Below are 19,980 nucleotides of genomic sequence, written 5' to 3'. Positions count from 1 at the left end.
CTGTGCCCCTGACGGGGCTGCAAACGGCTGGTCTGTGTGGTGGGCTGCACTTGTGCGCTGTGCAGAGGAGAAGGGCCATTCTTGACCCACTGGAAGGAGCCTTGTGAAGGCAGTAACATCCCACTTCACAGAAGAGGAAGCCGTGTTTTGGGACAGAGCGCCACATTTATGGCCTGGAAACTGGTTAAGTGGGCTAATTGAGATGAGAACAGGTGATGTTGCTGCCAGGCTGAGAGAGTGACGGCACGAGGCCCAGTGTCAGGAGGAGCCCCCGGAATCTGCCTCCCTTCCCCAGCGGCCCAAAGCCTGCCCAGCTTTCCTTCTGGGGCTCGCAGGCCTGCTCCAAACCAGGGGGTGTTGCTACATGACACCTGTTTTGGGGAGAGCTTGTGCGGCCTGGATGTGTCGCTTCAGCTCGGGGGTGGGACGACACTGGAAGCTGCACCTGCCGTTGACAGCAGCCACAGGCCGCTCAGTGCTCAGTCACCCACTGTCCACTGGGCTGCTGCATCCTCAGGTCCAGTGGGGAATTTTCATGGTCCTTCTGTCCCACGTTCTCCTTCTAGTGCATGGGGTCTCTCTGTCACTTCCATTTCTTTCTCAGTGTGATGTTCACTTTGTCCCCCCTGAGCGAGGACATGTGTGTCCTCTGTGAGCGTGTGGCAGACTCTTGGGTGTTGGGGCCATATTGAACTTTCGTGCTCGCCTCCTTCCTTGGCTCTATGGGGACTGGCTGAGAAGTGGAAGGAAGTCCTTGGCGTTCACCCAGGAGTGCTGAGCACGGGAAGATGAGTAGAAACACCCCACTGGGTACATGCCAGTGCTGTCCCGCTGGCTCTGTGGTGGAGGAAGCCAAGTGTGAACCTGGCCGAGGGATTGCCCAGAGCCTGTGTGGCATCACGGCCCAGAGGCAGGGTCACCAGGCCACCCCAAGCACTGTTGTGGAGGGCACCTGAAAACAGGATGGGGCGGCTGGGCCGACTTCAGTGGCCAGGGCAGGACTCCCAGCAGGGAGGTGATTCCAAAACAGTTTCCACTTCCACAGTTTCCTAGAACCAGTCATGTGGACAGCTTGTTAGGTGTGTGACTGGGTCTGAAATCACGTTTCCTGGGCCTGTGCCGTGCTTCACCCAACACTAGGAACCCTGCCCTGCCCCCACCTCCTTCTTCCTTCCCTTCTGGATGGACCTCTCAGAGTGAGAAGCCAGGTTGAGGATTTCCTCCACAGGCTGGCACGGAGGCCTGCAGACATGTATTGGAGTTTCATATTCAGGTATCACTTCTCAAGTATCAAGATTTTTAATATGTTGGAAAAAACAGAGGCATCTGTTCAGTTTGCTTTTGGACAGAGAGAGCCGAAGTGGAGAATCCAGTGAGATCTAATGATACAGCTTTGACTGCATGGCATATGATATTTAGAGCATTAAAATAGGCATCCGGCCATCCCAGGGCCCATGCAGGGTTCCGTGGGCCTTTTGGAAATGGACCTGCCACCTGACCACTGCCTGTGGTTTGTCCTGAGGGCTGAGGCCTTTCTTTTGAGGCCTGTGAGGGACAGGTGTATGTGTGGAGGGGTGGTATAGAGACTCAAAGGGCAAAGCAGAAATAAGTCAGGCAGAGTCTTGCCTGTCATTGTCTTTCCCAAGTGGGGAGCCACCCTCAGATGTGGGTCCTTTCTTTGGACAGTAAATGGTGCTGTGACCCTTGTAAGCAGACTCCCGCATTGAACATAAGTTCAGTCCACAGCACCTCCTACCAATACAGCTGAGGGGCCGAGCAAGGAGCACAGGAGGCTGGGGTCTGATATGGGAGGAAACACTGGCCCCCTGTTATCAGGGTTCTGATTTTTCCTGCTGGATTTCAGTCCCCACCTCCCACCAGCCATGGGCTGTGACCTCCAGAGGCTGTCCCAGGCTGGAGCAGCCAGCGTGCTAGGTGTAGGGGGGCAGACTTCAGCTACGTACCCTTTAAAATGGAAGCATTGCTGTTCAACATCAGCCCCCTACCCAAGGTCAAGCAGCTGCACTACTGGAGGACCGCACAGAAAATCTTTAAACATCGGTAGAAATCTTCAGTTTAGGAGTTCCTGTCGTGGCGCAGTCACAAACCTAACAAGCTGTCCATATGGGAACCTCCATATGCCGCGAGAGCGGCCCACGAAATAGCAAAAAAAAAAAACAAAAAAACAAAAAAAAAGAAATCTTCAGTTTAAAGTATGGTTTTTGTTTGTTTGTCTTTTTTTTCTTTTTAGGGCCTCATCTGCGGCATATGGAGGTTCCCAGGCTAGAGGTCTAATCGGAGCTGTAGCCGCCGGCCTACACCAGAACCACAGCAATGCAGGATCCGAGCCGCATCTGCGACCTACACCACAGCTCCCAACAACGCCGGATCCTTAACCCACTGAGCGAGGCCAGGGATCGAACCCGCAACCTTATGGTCCTAGTCAGATTTGTTTCCTCTGCGCCATGATGGGAACTCCTGAAGTACGGTTTTAGAGGGCTTCCTGGCTTATGGCATACTTAAAGGTCAGTTACTTTTGTCCGCCTGCCTCCTAAGATCAGAGGCTCAAACATTTTATAGACATCTCTAGCTTTTTGGTGTTTCTGTTAAAAATTCAAAGTCTAGTCTTGGAAAAATTACTGCATTGGGAAGTTATTGCTAAAAGATTTGAAATTTTAAAGAGCGTTTCCAGGAAGCCATAAATACTTTGTAAATCATAGGAAAATGTGATGTTATTTTGGCCAAAGGTGAATTTCCTGATTTTGTAACAAGATCGGCGAGGAAAGCTAGGAGAGGAGGCGGGCTAATATGTTTGGGCGTCTAGAGTGTGGAAGAGGCCGAACTAGCTTCCTTGTGTTTGTAATTGGACATCCCCTAACCCTGGAGCTCCCACAGAAGAACAGTCAGGCAAGCAAGCAATAGTAGCGTGTCTTTTTAAACAAGTTTTATTGATCTGGTGTTGCTGTGGCTCTGGTGTAGGCTGGTAGCTGTAGCTCTGATTAGACCCCCTAGCCTGGGAACCTCCATATACCACGGGTGGGGCCCTGAAAAGACAAAAGACAAAAGACAAAAAAAAAAGTTTTATTGAAGTCGAGTTGTTTTACAAGGTCGTCATCATTTCTGCTGTACAACAGAGTGATTCAGTTACACATGTACACACATCCATTCTCTTTCAGGTTCTTTTCCCACATAGATGATCACAGAATATGGGGTAGAGTTCTCCGTGCTCTACAGCAGGTCCCCATTGGCCAGTTATGCCATATACCTCAGTGTGCATATTGCCAATCCCACCCCCCCCATTCCGTCCTTCCCCCTACCTGTCCCCTTTGGTAACCTTAAGTTTTCAAAGTCTTTTAGTTTTTTGAGGAACCTCCATACTTTTTTCCATAATGGTTGTACCAATTTACGTTCTCCAAAATGTCTTTACCTAAAACTGCCACATGTAAATAACCTAATGGCTATGAAAAGGCTAGCCAGGGTTGCAGAGCTTCTGTTCCAAATTTAATGCTGTACTCTCCAGGCACAGTCTGGATGAGTCCCTAGCTTCTCACTGGGGTTGGCCCCTGGTTGTGGCTCCCAGGTGCTGCCATGGGACAGTGAGGCTGGTGAGGGCACATCCTGTGGAGCCCGTGAGGTCTCTTGTTTTGTACACACAGACCTGTGTAATCAGCGTAGGCCTGGAGGGCTCTGTGGCTCCTCATGATGGTGTCAACCATTTAAACAGCATTAGTGTTTAACCTTTATTTTGATGTTATTGAAAAAAAGACCATGGGCCCAAAATAGTCACGTGTGCTGGGCCATGTCACCAAACCCTGCCTAATGGAACGAAGTTTTACCCTCCCACAGAAATGTAGGCTTCTCTGGTCTGTCTCAGAACTAGTGACTAATCTGTTGCCTGGGCTCCACCCCAACCCGGAGGAAGATGAGGTAACCCACCTAAGAAGACCTTTTTGTCCCCTAAGGGAGCCGACTTAATCTGAAAGAATCTGTTTGTTTGTTGATGACTCCTTTGTCTTGCCTTTGAAACACCCCCCTGCCCCCACTGCCGCTGCAGCCCTTTGGGGCTCCCCTCTGCTTGCCACACGGGATGTGGCCTGATTCTTGAATCATTCAATAAAGCCAGTTAGATCTTTATGATGTACTCAGTTGGTTTTCTGTTGGTCTTCCTTCTAGAGAAGAGCCTCCACAGAGTCCTCATTGTTTTCATTTTACTTCTGCTGCTTCCACTGCAGTGATTTTTTATGTTTATAACTTGTTTAGTGACTCACTGACATGATTGTCTGATGAAAATTCTCCATCTGAAATTTTGGTAGTGGGTCTTTTTAGTCAAAATGTCCTTTTCGGCCCTTAAGAGATAGTGTTGATGCCTAACAATGAGGCATGTCATTTTTCACTTTCATGGTATCTGGCCAGAAATCAATGGGCTAGAATGGCTTTACATTTGAAAACGGAACGGTCACAAGGATCTTAGTTACCCTTGTTTGAGCAGAGGCTGTGATGAGGCGTGTTGGTGATCTGCAGAGGGATTGCAGACGCCTCCCTTGTCGCTGTCCCTTACATGCCTACCTGCCTTTGTCCTGGCAGTACTCAGCCAATGCCCGTTGTGATTAGTGTTTGTGGTGTGTCTGCCATGGCGTATTTGAAAACCCTTTTATAGGCAAACATGCTTATGTTTAAACCAAATGATGCTGATCCTGTCACAAATGTTTCTATTTCTATTACTATAAAATTGTTATGCCCTGGAGTAACTCCCTTTAATAGGTTTGGATGCAGTAGCGATTCCAGGTAGCATGGATGCAAACCGCATGCAGCTCTCTAGGGACAACGGTAAGGTTTAAAGAAGGAAAATGAGCCTCCCAACAACGTGGGTGGAACTCGTCACTGAACATAGGTATGAAGGAGAAAAAGGTGTAGGATTTGTAGAAAGACAGCTGAAGAGTGACCAGTATACCAAGGATGTGGGATGCAAGGTCAGGACATCTCAATAAAGTGCTAGTTGATCCCAACATGTCAGCACTGGTCTGTTAATGGTGACACGTTACACTAACATGATGTGTGAATAACAGGAGGAAGTGGTGTGGGTGTATGGAACGCTGTACTCTATTCTCAGGTTTTCTGTAGATCTAAAACTGTTCAAAAATTAAGCCTATTTGAAAAAAAATAAGAGGGCACTCCAGTGCTACATACCTGAAGAGCAAGAGAGAACTGAGACTCTCTGGACTGTTATTAGAAAACCGTAAAGAGATGCATAACGGGCTGGATAGTGAGCTGTTTGTTTCCTGTAGGTACTGGGGGCATTGAGGAAACTTCATGAAGACAATTTGAGGTCTGTCCACATCACACTTCTGATTCAGATCCTTCAGTGGCTCCCATGGTCTGAGATCAGGCCAGGCCCCCAGGTGGCAAACGGGCTGACCCTCTCTTTCCGTCTGACCTTCTTCTCTCTGCTGTTCAACCACATCAAGACGCATGTTGGTCCACACACCAGGCTGCCTTTGCTTCTCTGCCTTTCTTCATGCTGCCCTCTGCCCACAACTCCCTACCTCCCACCCCCACTTCCCTCTGCTTAGCTTAATGGTCATTTGACACTTAACTCAGCTTCACCTCCTCCAGGAAGCCCTTCCTGATTCTCCTGAGTTTAGGGCCTTCTCTCTCTCCCAACCCAAGGAAATTAGCTCTATCCTGCTGGCCTTAAAACTGTATGATTATTTGTATGTGGTTGTGTTCTCTACTGGGCCATGAACAAACCAAAACCAGAGCTTTAGTGCATCCATAACAAGAAAAAAAGGTAGAAGTTACTTAATTCATATTTATATTACCAAAGAGAGATAGGCAACAGACAATTGGTCCTTATCTACAAGAAGCTCATAGTAGAGGGCAGAGATAAATTATCTTTTACAAATCAAGTAGTGGATGCTATTGGAAATTTTAATTCATTCTCATTAAACTTATTTTCTGAAACTCCTAAATCTTATAAGAACACTTTTTAAAGCAAACAAAAGGTGAGAATAGTGAAATGTTCTCTGAGATTATAAATGCCATAAAAAAAAGGTGATTTTGCTGATCTGAAAGGTGTAGTAGGTTTCTCCTGGGCATCTAGTTCTTGAATGTTTTGTTTCATTATCTTTGAGTAATTTATGTAGACTCTGTTTACTACCGAAAATTGGTTTCTGTTTGAATGTAAAGGGACTCGTAAGAATCGCCCTCTTCTCCATTACTCTTTCAGTGTGTTTTCCTGCTTCAGCCTAGTCCCTTTTCACTTACAGAGGAGGGCGGCTCAGAGAGCACTCAGCACACACGCACTTGGCTTTGTGGCTCAGGGCCCTTGGTCCACTTGCTCAGCCGGTCACATGGTCTCTGTTTTTGGATCTTAGGGAATAAAGGGGGAAGCGCATGGTGCAATTAACGCAAAAAGCTTCTAGATTTGTCAGGAGGACTTGGAAATGAAACAAAATTGTATTCTTGTGAAATGACTGGTTTTAAAGTCTGTCGGTGTTTGCTCATATTTATGAAATAATATTTTGTTGATTGTAGGGTACAGGAGATACTGACTGTCATTTCAAAATTAAGAAGAATTTGGAAAATGCATGTATAAGCCTGGAATCTGTGAAGAGCCCAGGGTTGTTTGTTGGACTTCAGCCAGATGGACAGGCAGAACCAGTTGTTTATACCAAAAATGGCAACGTTTTCTTCTATCCGCAAGTCATCAAATGTACGTTTACCCTGGATGTTCCATTTTGGTTTTGCTTTGGATGGTTTGTGTACAGTGTCTCATAATCTCGTGTTTTCCTATTTGTGATTCCAGAAGCAGTGAAAGAAACCATAATGAAGACACTTACCTCAACTGCTCAGATATTTAATGTTAGCTGTGGAGTTTTTGCTACATTAAGCTCCTTTACAGCGTTTAAAATTGAGTATGCATGTGCACGTGTGTGTGCGTGTGTGCATGTGCGCACATGCACTTGTATTTTGTTAAGGCTGTCTCCACATGCATGGAGGGGATGGGCTGTTAGAAACATGCTCAGCTTCATTGCTATTAATTTTTAATGTTCACAATATAAAAGGAAATTAAAAAGACCAACACCAATGAGGTTTGAATTAAAAATAGAATTTGGGGGAAAAAAGGCTAAGGATAGGACAGAAATGTGAATATTTTGAAACTAGTTTCTCTCATATTTAGGTTGAGGTTCTCTAGCAAATTGACATTAGAATCTGAGGACTTTATTTAAATAATGTAAGCTTAGAATATATTTGTTTGAACAAAGGTTAGTGAGGGAATTCTACTGTGTCCTGAAACTATCTCAAAATTTAGTTTGCGGTCTAATTTTCACCTCTTTTAGTCTTATGGATTTTTGGTTTAATCAAACTCTGGATGATTTTCTTAGTCAGTCTGACTCTTATTTAACTTCTCCTTTCTTAACGAGGTCTACTTATGCTTTATATGGAGATATATATACAATTCTGCAGGTTTTAAAATATATATCCTATAGGATTGTGACACATATAAATATGATATATCTTTAGCGTAATACAGCTTTATCTCTGTAATATAGAAGACAGTTTGGAATAAGAACATAATGAGCTTGCTTTGACATGATGCTGTATCTGGCCCTGATTTTGCTGTCTACACCGCTTCCTTCTCAGCTTGAGGTGCGTATTGAAAGCTTTGCAGGTTGCTGGGCTAGTGCATCTTCACTTACCGCTGTCCGTCCCCCCACTCCTCCCTGCTCTGTTCTCCCCAGGCTGGCACTCCAAGTGGCACGCCTACTCAACAAAATGGGCTGGCCATCTGCCTCTGGAGCTCCGAAAGGAAATAGATGACTTGAGAGAAAACAGAAAGACACAGGGTGGAGGAGAGGGAAAAGCAGCGAGAAATAGCCAGCAGGGAACAGCAACCATGTGGGAAGAGCATGGGGGAAGGAGAACCGGCACAGAGGCGGGGAGTGGGGAGAGGTGAGAAAGAAGAGATGATAGCAGCACTTTGGAAAAGGACAGTGGAGGGAAGTAGCTTCCTCCCTAAGCACAGTCCTGCCTCGCTTTTAATTTAAAGTGAGAGGCCTACAACTCTTCTTTTCACTTGAACAAGTAGAGGCCAATGTAGGGTTATTGTTGTAATGTCAATATTGCTGTGTCTTGAGGAATAAGGAGAACAGAGAGAGACTGGGGAACGGGTCCGTGGAGCAGCTGGAACATGTACACCATTTATCATTTAAGTTATTAGGTCTTTTACGGGCATAGTTTGTGATGCCCCAGACAATTACATAGGAACATCAAAAGATCACTGATCTCAGATCACCATAACTAACATCATAATAACGAAAAAGTTTGAAATGTTTGTGAGAACGACCAAAACGTTCCACAGAGATAGGAAGTGAGCAGATACTCTTGGGAAAATGGCACCAACAGAGCTTCTCAATGCAGGGGCCGCAGCTTTTTTAAAAAATGCGGTGGAGTTCCCGTTGTGGCGCAGTGGAAACGAATCCAACTAGGAACCATGAGGTTGTGGGTTCAATCTCTGGCTTCGATCAGTGGGTTAAGGATCTGGCCTTGCCATGAGCTGTGGTGTAGGTCACAGACGTGGCTCAGATCTGGCGTTGCTGTGGCTGTGGTGTAGGCTGGTAGCTGTAGTTCTGATTGGACTCCTAGCCTGGGAACCTCCATATGCTGCGGATGCGGTCCTCAAAAGACAAAAAGACAAAAAAATAAAAATAAAAAAATAAAAATAAATAAAATTTAAAAATGCAGTATCTTTGAAGTGCGATAAAGCGAAGTGCAACAAAGTGAGGTATGCCTGGATTTTTTTAGAACAGTTTAGGATTCACAGAAATATTTAGGGAGGGTACAGAGATTTCTGGTGCACTTCCAGCCCCTCGTGTGCACAGCCTTTCCGTCAGCCTCCACCAGTGGACAGCACACATTATCATCACTCAGAGCCCATAGTTAACACTCTGGTTCACTCTTGGGGTTGAACATCCTATGGATTTGGACAAATGTATAATTCCCTGCCTCAGTCATTGTGATATTACAGAATGTTTTCACTGATCTAGGAATCCTTATATTAATTGATTTTTGAATGTTAAATCAGTCTTGCATACCTGGGATAAATCCCACTTGATGTATTAATATTTTTATAGATTGTTGGATTCAACTTCCTAATATTTTGTTGAGGACTTTTACATCTGTGTTCATCGGAAGTATTGGTCTGTAGTTTTATTTCCTTGTGAAGTCTTTGTCTGGTTTTGGTGTTGGGGTAATCTTGCCTTCATAGAACGAGTTATGCCTTTATCCTCTGAAAGAAATTTTGGATAATTGGAATTGGTGTCATTTCTTCCTTAAATGTTTGACAGAATTCTCCAGTGAACCATCGGGGCCTTGGTGCTTTCTGTTTTGGAAGATTATTAAGTATTGGTTCAATTGCTTTACTAGATAGAGGCCTATTCACATTGTGGAATTTTAGCAAATTGTGTTTTTCAAGGCACCAGCCCGTTTCATCTAGGTTATCAAATTTGTGGGCATGGAGTTGTTCATGATCTTCCTTTATTATCCTTTCATATCCTTATTGGATATGTAGTGATGCTCCCTCTTTCATTTCTGATGTTAGGAATTTGTGTTTTTTCACTTTTTTCTTAGTTAGCCTGACCAGAGGTTTATTGATCTTATTCATCTTTTGCAAGAGCCTGCTTTTGGCCCCATTGATTGGCTCTGTTGACTTTCTGTTTTCAGTTTGCATTGGTTTCTGCTCTCCTTCATTGTGGTGTACCTTTTACAGCTTAAATAGAATTGATAGGTTCTTCAAGACAAGAGATACCTCTCATTCCTTCTTTTAATCTCTTCTTGACATACCACTCACCTTCTCTCTGACCTAGTTTCATCATCTACAATATGGTTAGGATTTGATGTAATTAATTAATCGTGTATTGAGAATTTATAATGAAAGGTACTTTCCCACTACTCTTCAGCTGAGCTGGCTAGCTTGTGCAGCAGACTGTCTTCATTTGATCTTTCATGAATTTGCACTTGTAATACCAGGAACCTGAGATACAGGAGAAGATGTGACGAGGTCTGACGTCAGTGCTTACATGATCAGTAATTACACTGCCCACAAGGAGAAGGTTCTCAAAGGGTTTCCTGCATGGACGGAAGATTTGAAAGTTCTGTTCATTCTTATTGTTCCAGATAATAAGTCCATCCTTTTACTTCCTTATAGTAAGACCACACTATGACAGGTATTATTTAAAGAAATCAGTGTAACTTGTGACTTCGTTAACTCTAATGTTCTCTGACATTTTTTAGACCATCTAGGCAATAGTGAACATATCCAAGTTTTATAATCATCATAACAGAGACAAATTGTGCACAATAATTACGCACAATAATCTTCTTGCTCTAATTCCAGCTCAGTCTTATGGTATTAGCTACCCTCTGTATACAAACTGTGAAGCTCTGAGTATTAATAATCTGAAAAAATGCAGCACAAAGATAACATTCAGATGTTACATTTTTTATTACACTAAGAAGGATTTCTTTTAGGTTCAAGACTTAAGGAAACTTTTATTAAAATAATGTTTGGAAGATTCGTTTTTACTTCATGCTAGTCTCCTAAGATCATTCAAGTTTTAAAATCTAAATGAAATTCTGTCATATATTCAGTTAATCGGATCTTGAGTATGTATATTATGTTCTTATTTAGAAAAATATGTTTCGGATAATAAAATAGACTTTATGGATTTAAAACGTACATGCTGTAATAACATGACACATTGCTATTTTGTAAGCTTTAGCTGTTTTGATTTTTAAATAGCTGGTATTCAATAAAATAAAAGTGTTTTTGTTTCTTTTTTAACTAGTTCACATTATAGGGTTGCAACCCTTCTGTCTGGTGGATCCTAAACTTTTGGATATACTGAGACATGAGCTGAAGTGAATAGATTGATCATTTATTTCCAGCTATCTGTGTAATACATACCTTTTGATATATTTTCAGCTAGACAGTTCTGGTTTTTTTGACCTTCATCACAGGTTTTCTTTTAAGCTGTGGTTGATGTATTTTCACATTGCTTTTTAAATTGTAAAAGTGAAACAAAGCACACTGAAAAGAGTTGCTCCGGTTCAGAGTCAGCTCTGAATCCACTGGAGGGCCACTTGGTCCTTGGGTTTGGACCTCTATCCGTGACCCACCTGGCCCAGCGTCAGGGTACACATACAGAGGGGCAGGGGCACCCCAAATGACCTTCCCAGAAAATCTCTTCCAGGCCCTGAATTTCCCTCCATTAAGGCTGCTGTTGTGTTTATAATAAAATATTGACACTGCTTTTGAGGATGAGGTAGGATCTTGAGAAGCCAGTGCAGGGGCCGGTATAGAGAAATGAGAGATGCTCATTCCATTTCATAGTCTGCTGAGGTGGACTCTGCGGTACAGCCCTTTGTGCACCTGGTTCTCACTTCTAGATGGGCAGGTTGGCTGTTTTCTCCCCTGTGGTCCCTTGGCACTCTGCATGTGCCTGTTGTAGCTCATCAGAATATCCTAGAGGTCATTGTTCATGTCTTCTCCTCAGTGGCAACCCTGCCAGTGTCAAAGCCACGTCTTGTGCATTAGTTTATTCTTATGCTTATGGCAGAGACTGGAAGGATTTATCTTACCTTTGTAAATCCTGGGCTTCTACATTATTTATAAATATGACAATTATGTCACATTAATAATGTAGACAATTATGAATTCCTTCACTGGACAATAATAAAAGGAATCCTATATTATATTTAGGAATCTTTTTGATTGTTTTCCTCTCCAAGTGTTCTTTTCCCTCTGTGGACATATTTCTAGTTATTTCTGATCATTTTTATAGTTCCTTTATTAGCCTCAAGGTCCACTGTCTATGTGTTGCATTGTAAATAAACCATATGTAAAAACTTAAGTTTTATAGGTTTGATGTTGAAAAGCTTATTATTGTCTGTGGTGATATAGTACTAAAGGATATCAATGACAGTGTGGTCACAGGCGGTTCTTCAGACAGTGGTATTGTACAGTCTGTGCCAGCATTCCGCATGACCCAGTGTCACTGATTCCCCTGAGCCATGCCTGTGAGGTTGCTATGCCTTCTCATGCTAAGGCATATTTCATGGGTCATCTTAAATTATTGACTGAAATCGTGGCATTAAGAAGTAGCTGCTATTATTTATTATTATGTAGAATAAGACATCTATAGAATTTTTTGTTATTTAGGAGGTCTCTAAAATCTGACATAGTGTGAATTACTACCATTTAAAAATGGCTCCATTGGAGTTCCCTGGTGGCCTAGCAGGTTAAGGATACGGCATGGTCACTGCTGTGTTCCTGTTGCTACTGTGGCGGGGGTTTGATCCCTGGCCACAGCATGCCATGGGTGCAGCCAGAAAAAAATGGCTATACTCTGCCTGATCCTGAAAAGTGAAACACAGACAACTTCAGCTTTGAAATCCTAAATACAAATAGCACTTGTGAACATATACTGTAGAACTGGCATCATTATTCAGCTAGGGTGGGAATATCTATTTCTGAATAAGACAACACTAAAACAATTTGCTTCGAAATACAAGACAGGAAAATAGCTAATTTTTCTTCATTTATAGATATATGTATACTTCTTTGATTCACAGATTTCAGTAAAGTCACATAAAGTATTATTTGAATGACATTTTAGTCAGTTTTCCCTTTCAGTGAAGGCAATGTACCAGATTATCAAAGGAATTCCCATTTAGAATCTGTAAGAAAAACATCTTGCATAAGTCCTTTGATTCATACGCTGGCGTTAAATTATTGCTTGATTTACAAAGCAGTGAATAGTTGCAATAGGAATGCCATTCATGTGTGACTCGCTGCTAAGAATAAAAAGCATTTTCTGATAACTCCGTAATGCAGAGTAAAATGATTTGCCTGGCATTGAAGTGGAAACAACATCAAAACTTAAACTTGCAGAGCTGAACATAGGGTGAGTTTTCTGAGAAGAAACAAGTGATTTTTGAGAGGATAGCATCTTTTAAAATCTTAATTTCAGTTGGCAGAGAAAACCCGATGGGAATGTCTGCAACACCCAGCCAAGAGGAGAAGATCCTTGAGTCAGAAAGCCAGCAAGAAACGCCACCGGGACCTGAGTCTGGCCTTGCCTTGCTTTCTTCAGCTGCAAGTAAGGCACAGCTGGTTCTTCTTCTTTTGGTTTGTTTGTCTGCACTGCTGTTTTTTTGTGTGGCTTCCTCAGGAAGAAAAGCAAATTATTTTTATAATATAGGTTACATTATACCACATGAATGTGCTTTTAAGATGTTGTCTTGCTTTTTGATGCTTTGGTTTTTATATTGCAAAGAATATGTGTATTTTAAAATGTGTTTATTTCTTTCTCTTGAATTCACTGTTCACTCCAGAACAAGACTTGACAGGAAGGTAGTATTAAATTATGACATCGTCTTGGCCTATCACCTATGAGATACTTTATGGATATATTTTATGAATAACAGCAAATTCTCACCAATGTCTAAGCAACAACAAAAATAATCTCTATGTCCCTGACACAGTAACCGAAGCATGAATAAAGCACTCTAGGCCTCAGAAGTTTTATTCGTTTCTCTCTCTCACTATGTTTGATTATTTTTCTTGCTTTTAAATGTATTACCTTCCAAAAAAAAAAAAAAAAAGTATTACCTTCCGTCTGACTGAGAGGTAAAATGAATGCTATCTGTCAAATTCTCTGCATCAGAATCTCGTCATCTTTGGGCAAAGTGAAATAGTGACCACTGTCTCTGAACCATTTGTTTAAAAAAACCCATCTTGAGAGACAGATGTACTGTTATCTTTTGAGAAAGTCCTTTTTGAAGATGACTTATTGGGTGTGCTCCTTTTTCTTTCAGAGAATAGCAGCAAATAGATGTCTTGCTGACAACCCTCTGATGCTGTCACATCAGCCTTGGGGAGAGCTTAGCCCTCTGAGTCCTGTTGCACTGGTCCAGGCCCAGCTTTTCGTTTCCACGCCACATCATGAATCCACGGAGCAACGTGACACATCATACTGCCGGAGAAACATGTGCTAAACTAGATTTTTTCACAGAGGAGAAGTTAATCTCATGTCAGGAAGTAATGGCATCTAAATCTGGGGTGGCCACCTCAAGTAACATTTTCCTTGGTTGAAAATAGCATGCCAGCTGAAACTTCTAGGAATATTTTTGTAGGAGTAGCAAAATGCTTAAAGAGAAAAATCTTCCACATATTTTAAGAAAATTTCTAATTTGGTTAAATTTTGTCCTAGCAAAAACATTAAAAAATGTTACCATTACTAAAAATATTTTTTAAGGTTAAAGTGCACAACATATTGATGCATTTATGTATTGCAGGATGATTGCTGTTGTAGCGCTAGCTAGCAGCTCTATCACATCATATATTTATTTCTTCTTCATGATGGGAATAATTAAGAGCTAGTCCCTTAGTAAGTTTGATTATAATATAATATCATTGTCTATAATCACTATGCATTACATCAGGTCTTATTTGCAAGTTGGCACCATAAACATCTCTCCTATTTCTCCCCCTTACACACCTACCTTTGTCCTTAGTAACCACCATTTTACTTTCTGTTTTCACAAATTCAGCTTTTGTTAGGTTCTACACAACAAGTGATATCATATTTGTCTCTGTCTGAGCTATCTTTCTCAGCATAATGTCCTTGAGTTCCATCCATGTTGTTGCAAGTAGCAGGATTGCCTTTTTTCTCATGGGTGAATAATGTTATCTATATCTATATATCATTTTCTTTCTCCATTCATCTGTTTAGAGGCACTTAGGTTTTTTCTGCATGTTGGTTACTGTGAATAATGCTGCAGGAAATACAGGAGCACAGATAGCTCCTTGACATCCTGTTTTTCATCTCATCCTCAGAAGAGGAATTGCTGGATCAAATGGTAGCTCTGTTTTTAACCTTTGGAGGACCCTCCATACTGTTTTCTATAGTAGCTGCACCAGCTTACATTCCCACCAGCAGCACACAGGGTCCCCTTTTCTCTATAGCCTCACCAACACGTGCTGTTTCTTGTCTTTTGGATAATAGTCATTCTAACCGGTGTGAGGTGATATCTCATTGTGGTTTTATCTTGCAGTTTCCTGCTGATTAGTGATGTGGAACATCTTTGCATGTGACCTTTGGCTATTTGGATGTATTCTTTGGAAAATGTCTATTTAGTTCTTTTATCCTTTTTAAAATTGATTTTTTTGTTATTGAGTTGTTCTTTATATGTTTTGGATATTAATCCCTTGTCTGATATGATTGTTAATTTTTTTAGGATTGGAAAGTATAAGTTTTATATTGAAGCAGGGAAGACCAAGTAATTTTCAAAAATAATAAAATTAGGCATCATGATAAATATACATCTTTCAAATAATCCTTTCATTTAATAAATCATCAAATATGTGTTTTATGTCTACTAAATGTCAGCTGTGAGGAAACACAGTGATGGGCACAGCAGACTTGATCTCTGACCTCTAGAAGTTTAGTCTGGTGAGCCAGATAAGCATTAAACATGTACACAAAAATATAAGGTTAAAAATGGACAATTGAGATGAAGAAACTATCTAGGGCAGGCTAGACACAAAATACAATTTAAATCATTAATTCATTGCACAAAGCCTCATAAGGTCTTTATTCTAGTTAATGACAGTGCAGTAGAAGTGGAGCGTGTGCCAGAAATTGAAAAAAGAGGCTGAGCTTAGTCTACGAAGCCATTCAAAGCATTGACATGGTGCAGGCTTTGGATTTGGACATAAAATCCTGGAAGTTCAGATGATAGAGTTCTCCTATACAAATGCCGTCCTCGAAACGCCCTTGACTTGCTGCAACTCTGCCTTCTCTGGTTGTGGTAGAAATGCTTTATCAGCACTCATGACTTAAGTGGGGAAAGTGCCTTTACCTGTGACCAAGACCTGAAAGACTCTCACTTGTTACTGAGGAATTAGGTCATGACTCTCGTTGTCTTCTTTCCACCTCTATCAAACAGTAGTTAAAAGGTGTTTCTCACAAGAAGTACCTTCTTCTTGGTTTTGTAATTTAGCTGTCATGCTAGATAGATTTGGGTTATATCAGCCATTCATGTTAAAATAATGTTCATTGAAAAATACTTCAGAAAACTTACTTATGCTTTCAAAGACATCAGAACAACTGTCAGTTTCCGAAGAATAAGATTGTCATTCAGGTTGAGGCATGATGTTCATCCTCAGGGCGTTGGGTGTTAATGAGGAAACAAACCTGTCCTCCAAATACTCATTTATCAAAAATGGAACGTGGAACTTTCCTCATCTACATCAAAGGGAGACAAACGGAGTTACCAGGTAATGAGTTCTATTAATTGTTCTTCTTGTTGTGATCTTGGTGTTTGTTACCCATTAATATTTAAAAAATAGCACTCAGCATCTAGAATGAAGTGCAGGTTTATTGTGTGTGTGTGTGTGTGTGTGTGTGTTCAAAGCTGTTGCAGTAAGTTTCAGTGTGAAGGTGGTATAAGTTTTCCTTATCATAGATCAGGGACTTGAGGGGACCTTTTTAAAAATCGTTTTTAAAATTTTTTTGCTTTTTTTTTAGGGCTGCACCCATGGCATATGGAAGTTCCCAGGCTAGGGGGCAAATCGGAGATAGAGTTGCTAGTCTACACCACAGCCACAGCAACGCCAGATCCGAGCCGTGTCTGCGATCTACACCACAGCTCATGGCAACGCCAGATCCTTAACTCACTGAGTGAGGCCAGGAATTGAACCTGAATCCTCATGGATGCTAGTCAGGTTCATTTTGGCTGAGCCACAATGGGAACTCTGGGACTTGAGGGGACCTTTGACCTGTGTTGCAAAAGCAACATAGACGTTCCATGAAGAGTGCAAACCTAAGCCATTCCATTTCAAGCAATCCTCGTCACTTAAAGTACTGCTCTATGTTGAGTAGAAAACTTACTCCTTATAAAATCTTTCAGCCTGTAAAAAGTCAATATCCTTTCCTATAAAATAAACTTTTTGGTTTTTCTTAGTTTACCCTCATTTCTTTTTTTTTTTGTCTTTTGTCTTTTTTGTTGTTGTTGTTGTTGTTGTTGCTATTTCTTGGGCTGCTCCCGCGGCATATGGAGGTTCCCAGGCCAGGGGTTGAATCGGAGCTGTAGCCACCGGCCTACGCCAGAGCCACAGCAACGTGGGATCCGAGCCGTGTCTGCAACCTACACCACAGCTCACGGCAACGCTGGATCCTTAACCCACTGAGCAAGGGCAGGGACGGAACCCGCAACCTCATGGTTCCTAGTCGGATTCGTTAACCACTGCGCCACGACGGGAACTCCTACCCTCATTTCTTAATACATCCTTCTTGTATATAAATATACTAAAAAGTGGATAATTAGTGTCTTTTTAAAAAATATTTTCTTCTATTTCATATATATTTTTATGGTTCCTCTGAATGTTTATTTTTTAAGTTCTTTACCTTTGTGACTATTTCTTTTAAATGGTGATTCTCCAAATAGGTGTCTGTCTTCTTACATAATTGGGACAATTAGAATAATGGCATTCCTTTAATGTGGTTCCCATACAGCTGTTACCATAGTCTCAGCTTGGAAGACATGTTTTAAGCATCTTTATTATATTCTCCATCTATTTGGGGACCATTGGGATACTGAGCTAATAATATCCTTTCACTGAAAAATACATAGCTTATTTTTTGAACCAAAATGCAGACTTCACCTTGACACCAGTGAGTTTTCTCTCTTCTTAGTGTCAGTCTAACATTTTCGAGTGTTGTGGTAGCTTTGGTTGCTTGATCTTCTTTTCTGGTTGTTACCTACCCTGCCAGCTTTGTGCTTCATGTGTTTTGTATAAAAGCCTACTATCCCTTAAATCAAGAAACATGTAAATTTGTGACTAAAACAAGATTATTCATGTTAATTTTATAGACGTAGATATTTTTACATGGAAAGATACCTATAGAGAAAAAACTTTAACTTATTTTTTTTCCAGTGATTTTATATTTTTAAATATTAGGGGCTAATAACCATTTTCCTGATGTTGTGCTATCAAATATTACGGCGCATTTGTTTTCAATTTCTGCTTTACATTTTAGGATAGATCAGCTTTCTCAAGCCCTGTCTTGAAAAAGTGCACAAAGATTTATGCAGCTTGTCTTTTTGCACCCACACTCTGTGATGGTGATGTATGCCTTTAGCTGACCTCAAATTTGATCAGCCATGAACTATTAGAATCTGCTTATTTGTTTTTTATTTCTGGAAGTCATTTTTTTCTTTCTTCAGAGCTTCAGGAGAAGCACAAAGGTAGTATAGCTTAAGGTGTTTTGTTTTTGTTTTTGTTTTTTTGGCCCAAGTCCATCTGATTGGTGATTGCTTAAATATTCTGTCACCCTCATGGACATTTTTGAGTCATCTGAATACATTTTAGGACCATAGATTTTATTCAGGAACACCCTGAAGGAGTCTGTAGATTAATCCAGAGTCCCCATCAAATATTCTTTTGGCTTAGAATATTTTAAATCTCTAGTCAACAAAAGCAAGTACTTTTATGTTTCTCGAATGGATAAATTTATGGTCTGAGACTAATGGACTTTGGTTCATTTCCAAAAGATCAGGGCATTAGATTGAATTCATATTTAATTGATAACAGCATAAACTTTAATACATTGTTCTTCTGTATTATAGCTTATGCCATATTAAATCATCAGTTTTTGTGACATGAGTGTACTCTGATGATGTGTTATGTTTGTGCAAATGTTAGAGCAGAAAGAAGAACAGCAGGCTTTAGAGACTATCAGCTTGTTTGCAGATTAAATCAAACTAAAAAGCTAGTGTGTGTGTGTGTGTGTGTGTGCGCGTGCGTGTGCACACCACCAATGCTAAAACCAAGTAACTGTGGTCTCAAGACCCTGTTCCAGGGTTTGTTTGTTCACTGCTCACCAGCCTCCCCCTTGGTCTCTCTCCGCTCTATGCAGCTCGCCCATTTCAGAGGGATCTTTCTAACCCTCTGATCTTATCACCAGCAGGCTTGAGCACAGAGTGCCCGCGCCACAGTGTGCCAGCTCCCTCCCATCCTGCCTGGTACCTTCCAGGTGCTCCCTGTCTCTCCTTTTCCCAGGTCACAGCTCTGTGATGACCTGGTCAGCGCAGGTCACCGAGTGTGGTCCTTCCACCATGCCGTCTGTGTGAAGCCTCTGTGCGTGCGCAGGTGTCCTGACCCTCCACCGGAATGCCTTCCCTTCTTTCTGCAAAACTCAGATTCATCCTTGTACATCCCGCACATGGTTCCCTCTGCCCGCCCTCCCTCCGCAGTTACTCACCTCCGCTCTCTGCTGTAACTAGGAACCACACAGATTGCTTTTCTTTCTGTGAGTGTGTCTGCTGTGTTGAAATCAATTATCTTTGCATCTGTGTTTCCCACTGGACAGTGTGTCTCTCCAGAGTGAGAGTTCCATTATTTTTCAAAATTTCAGTCTCTGCCATTAGTATTTAGAGAGCAGTGAACCTAACACTGTGCCCAGAAAAAGAAGAGGAACTACATGAAGTTTTCCTGAATTGAGTAAAAACAATCCTTTCGATGAATAAGAGAATGAGTAAATGCTTAGCTTCCTAGAGCATCTCCTGCTGACCTGGACCACTGGCCTCCCTGGGATCCACCGCATGCTGAGGACTTTCTACTCTAGAATTCTGACCACACTGTTGTCTCCAATCTGAAGTTCTCTCAGAGAGTTCACAAGTTCCTGATGGTGCTTGGCTAGAAATGGTGTGTCCACACCTGACATGTGGGCTTTGAAGGTTAGACTGGGTCAGAAAATTGTGGTGAACCAATTTTTGTGATCTTTCCCCGGTCACCTGGCTTTGATAGTTCATCCAGAACAGCATGGGGCTAATGCTTGCCTGCCTGGGTTTCAGGATTAGTTCTTGGTCGCTGCCCATATAGCTGTGGGTCGAGATCGTAGCCTCTGTATCCAG

General features: G+C 41.8%; 1 protein-coding gene across 2 annotated transcripts in view; it reads left to right on the top strand.

The window, feature by feature from the left end:
* LOC125129319 (uncharacterized) overlaps window positions 1–15,130 on the top strand; it is a 94,152-nt gene extending 79,022 nt beyond the window's left edge. For both annotated transcript variants that reach the window (XM_047783913.1, XM_047783912.1), the window contains exons 16-18: window positions 6,535–6,712; window positions 13,032–13,160; window positions 13,879–15,130. In XM_047783913.1, the coding sequence (XP_047639869.1) occupies window positions 6,535–6,712; window positions 13,032–13,160; window positions 13,879–13,895 (324 nt within the window). In that variant the 3' untranslated portion in view covers window positions 13,896–15,130. The remainder of the gene's footprint in view (window positions 1–6,534; window positions 6,713–13,031; window positions 13,161–13,878) is intronic.
* The last annotated feature ends 4,850 nt before the right edge of the window (window positions 15,131–19,980 follow it).

The sequence above is a fragment of the Phacochoerus africanus genome, chromosome 6 (genome assembly GCF_016906955.1).
Source record: "Phacochoerus africanus isolate WHEZ1 chromosome 6, ROS_Pafr_v1, whole genome shotgun sequence".
Classification (NCBI taxonomy): domain Eukaryota; kingdom Metazoa; phylum Chordata; class Mammalia; order Artiodactyla; family Suidae; genus Phacochoerus; species Phacochoerus africanus.
This window is presented reverse-complemented; position numbering and strand designations above follow the sequence as displayed.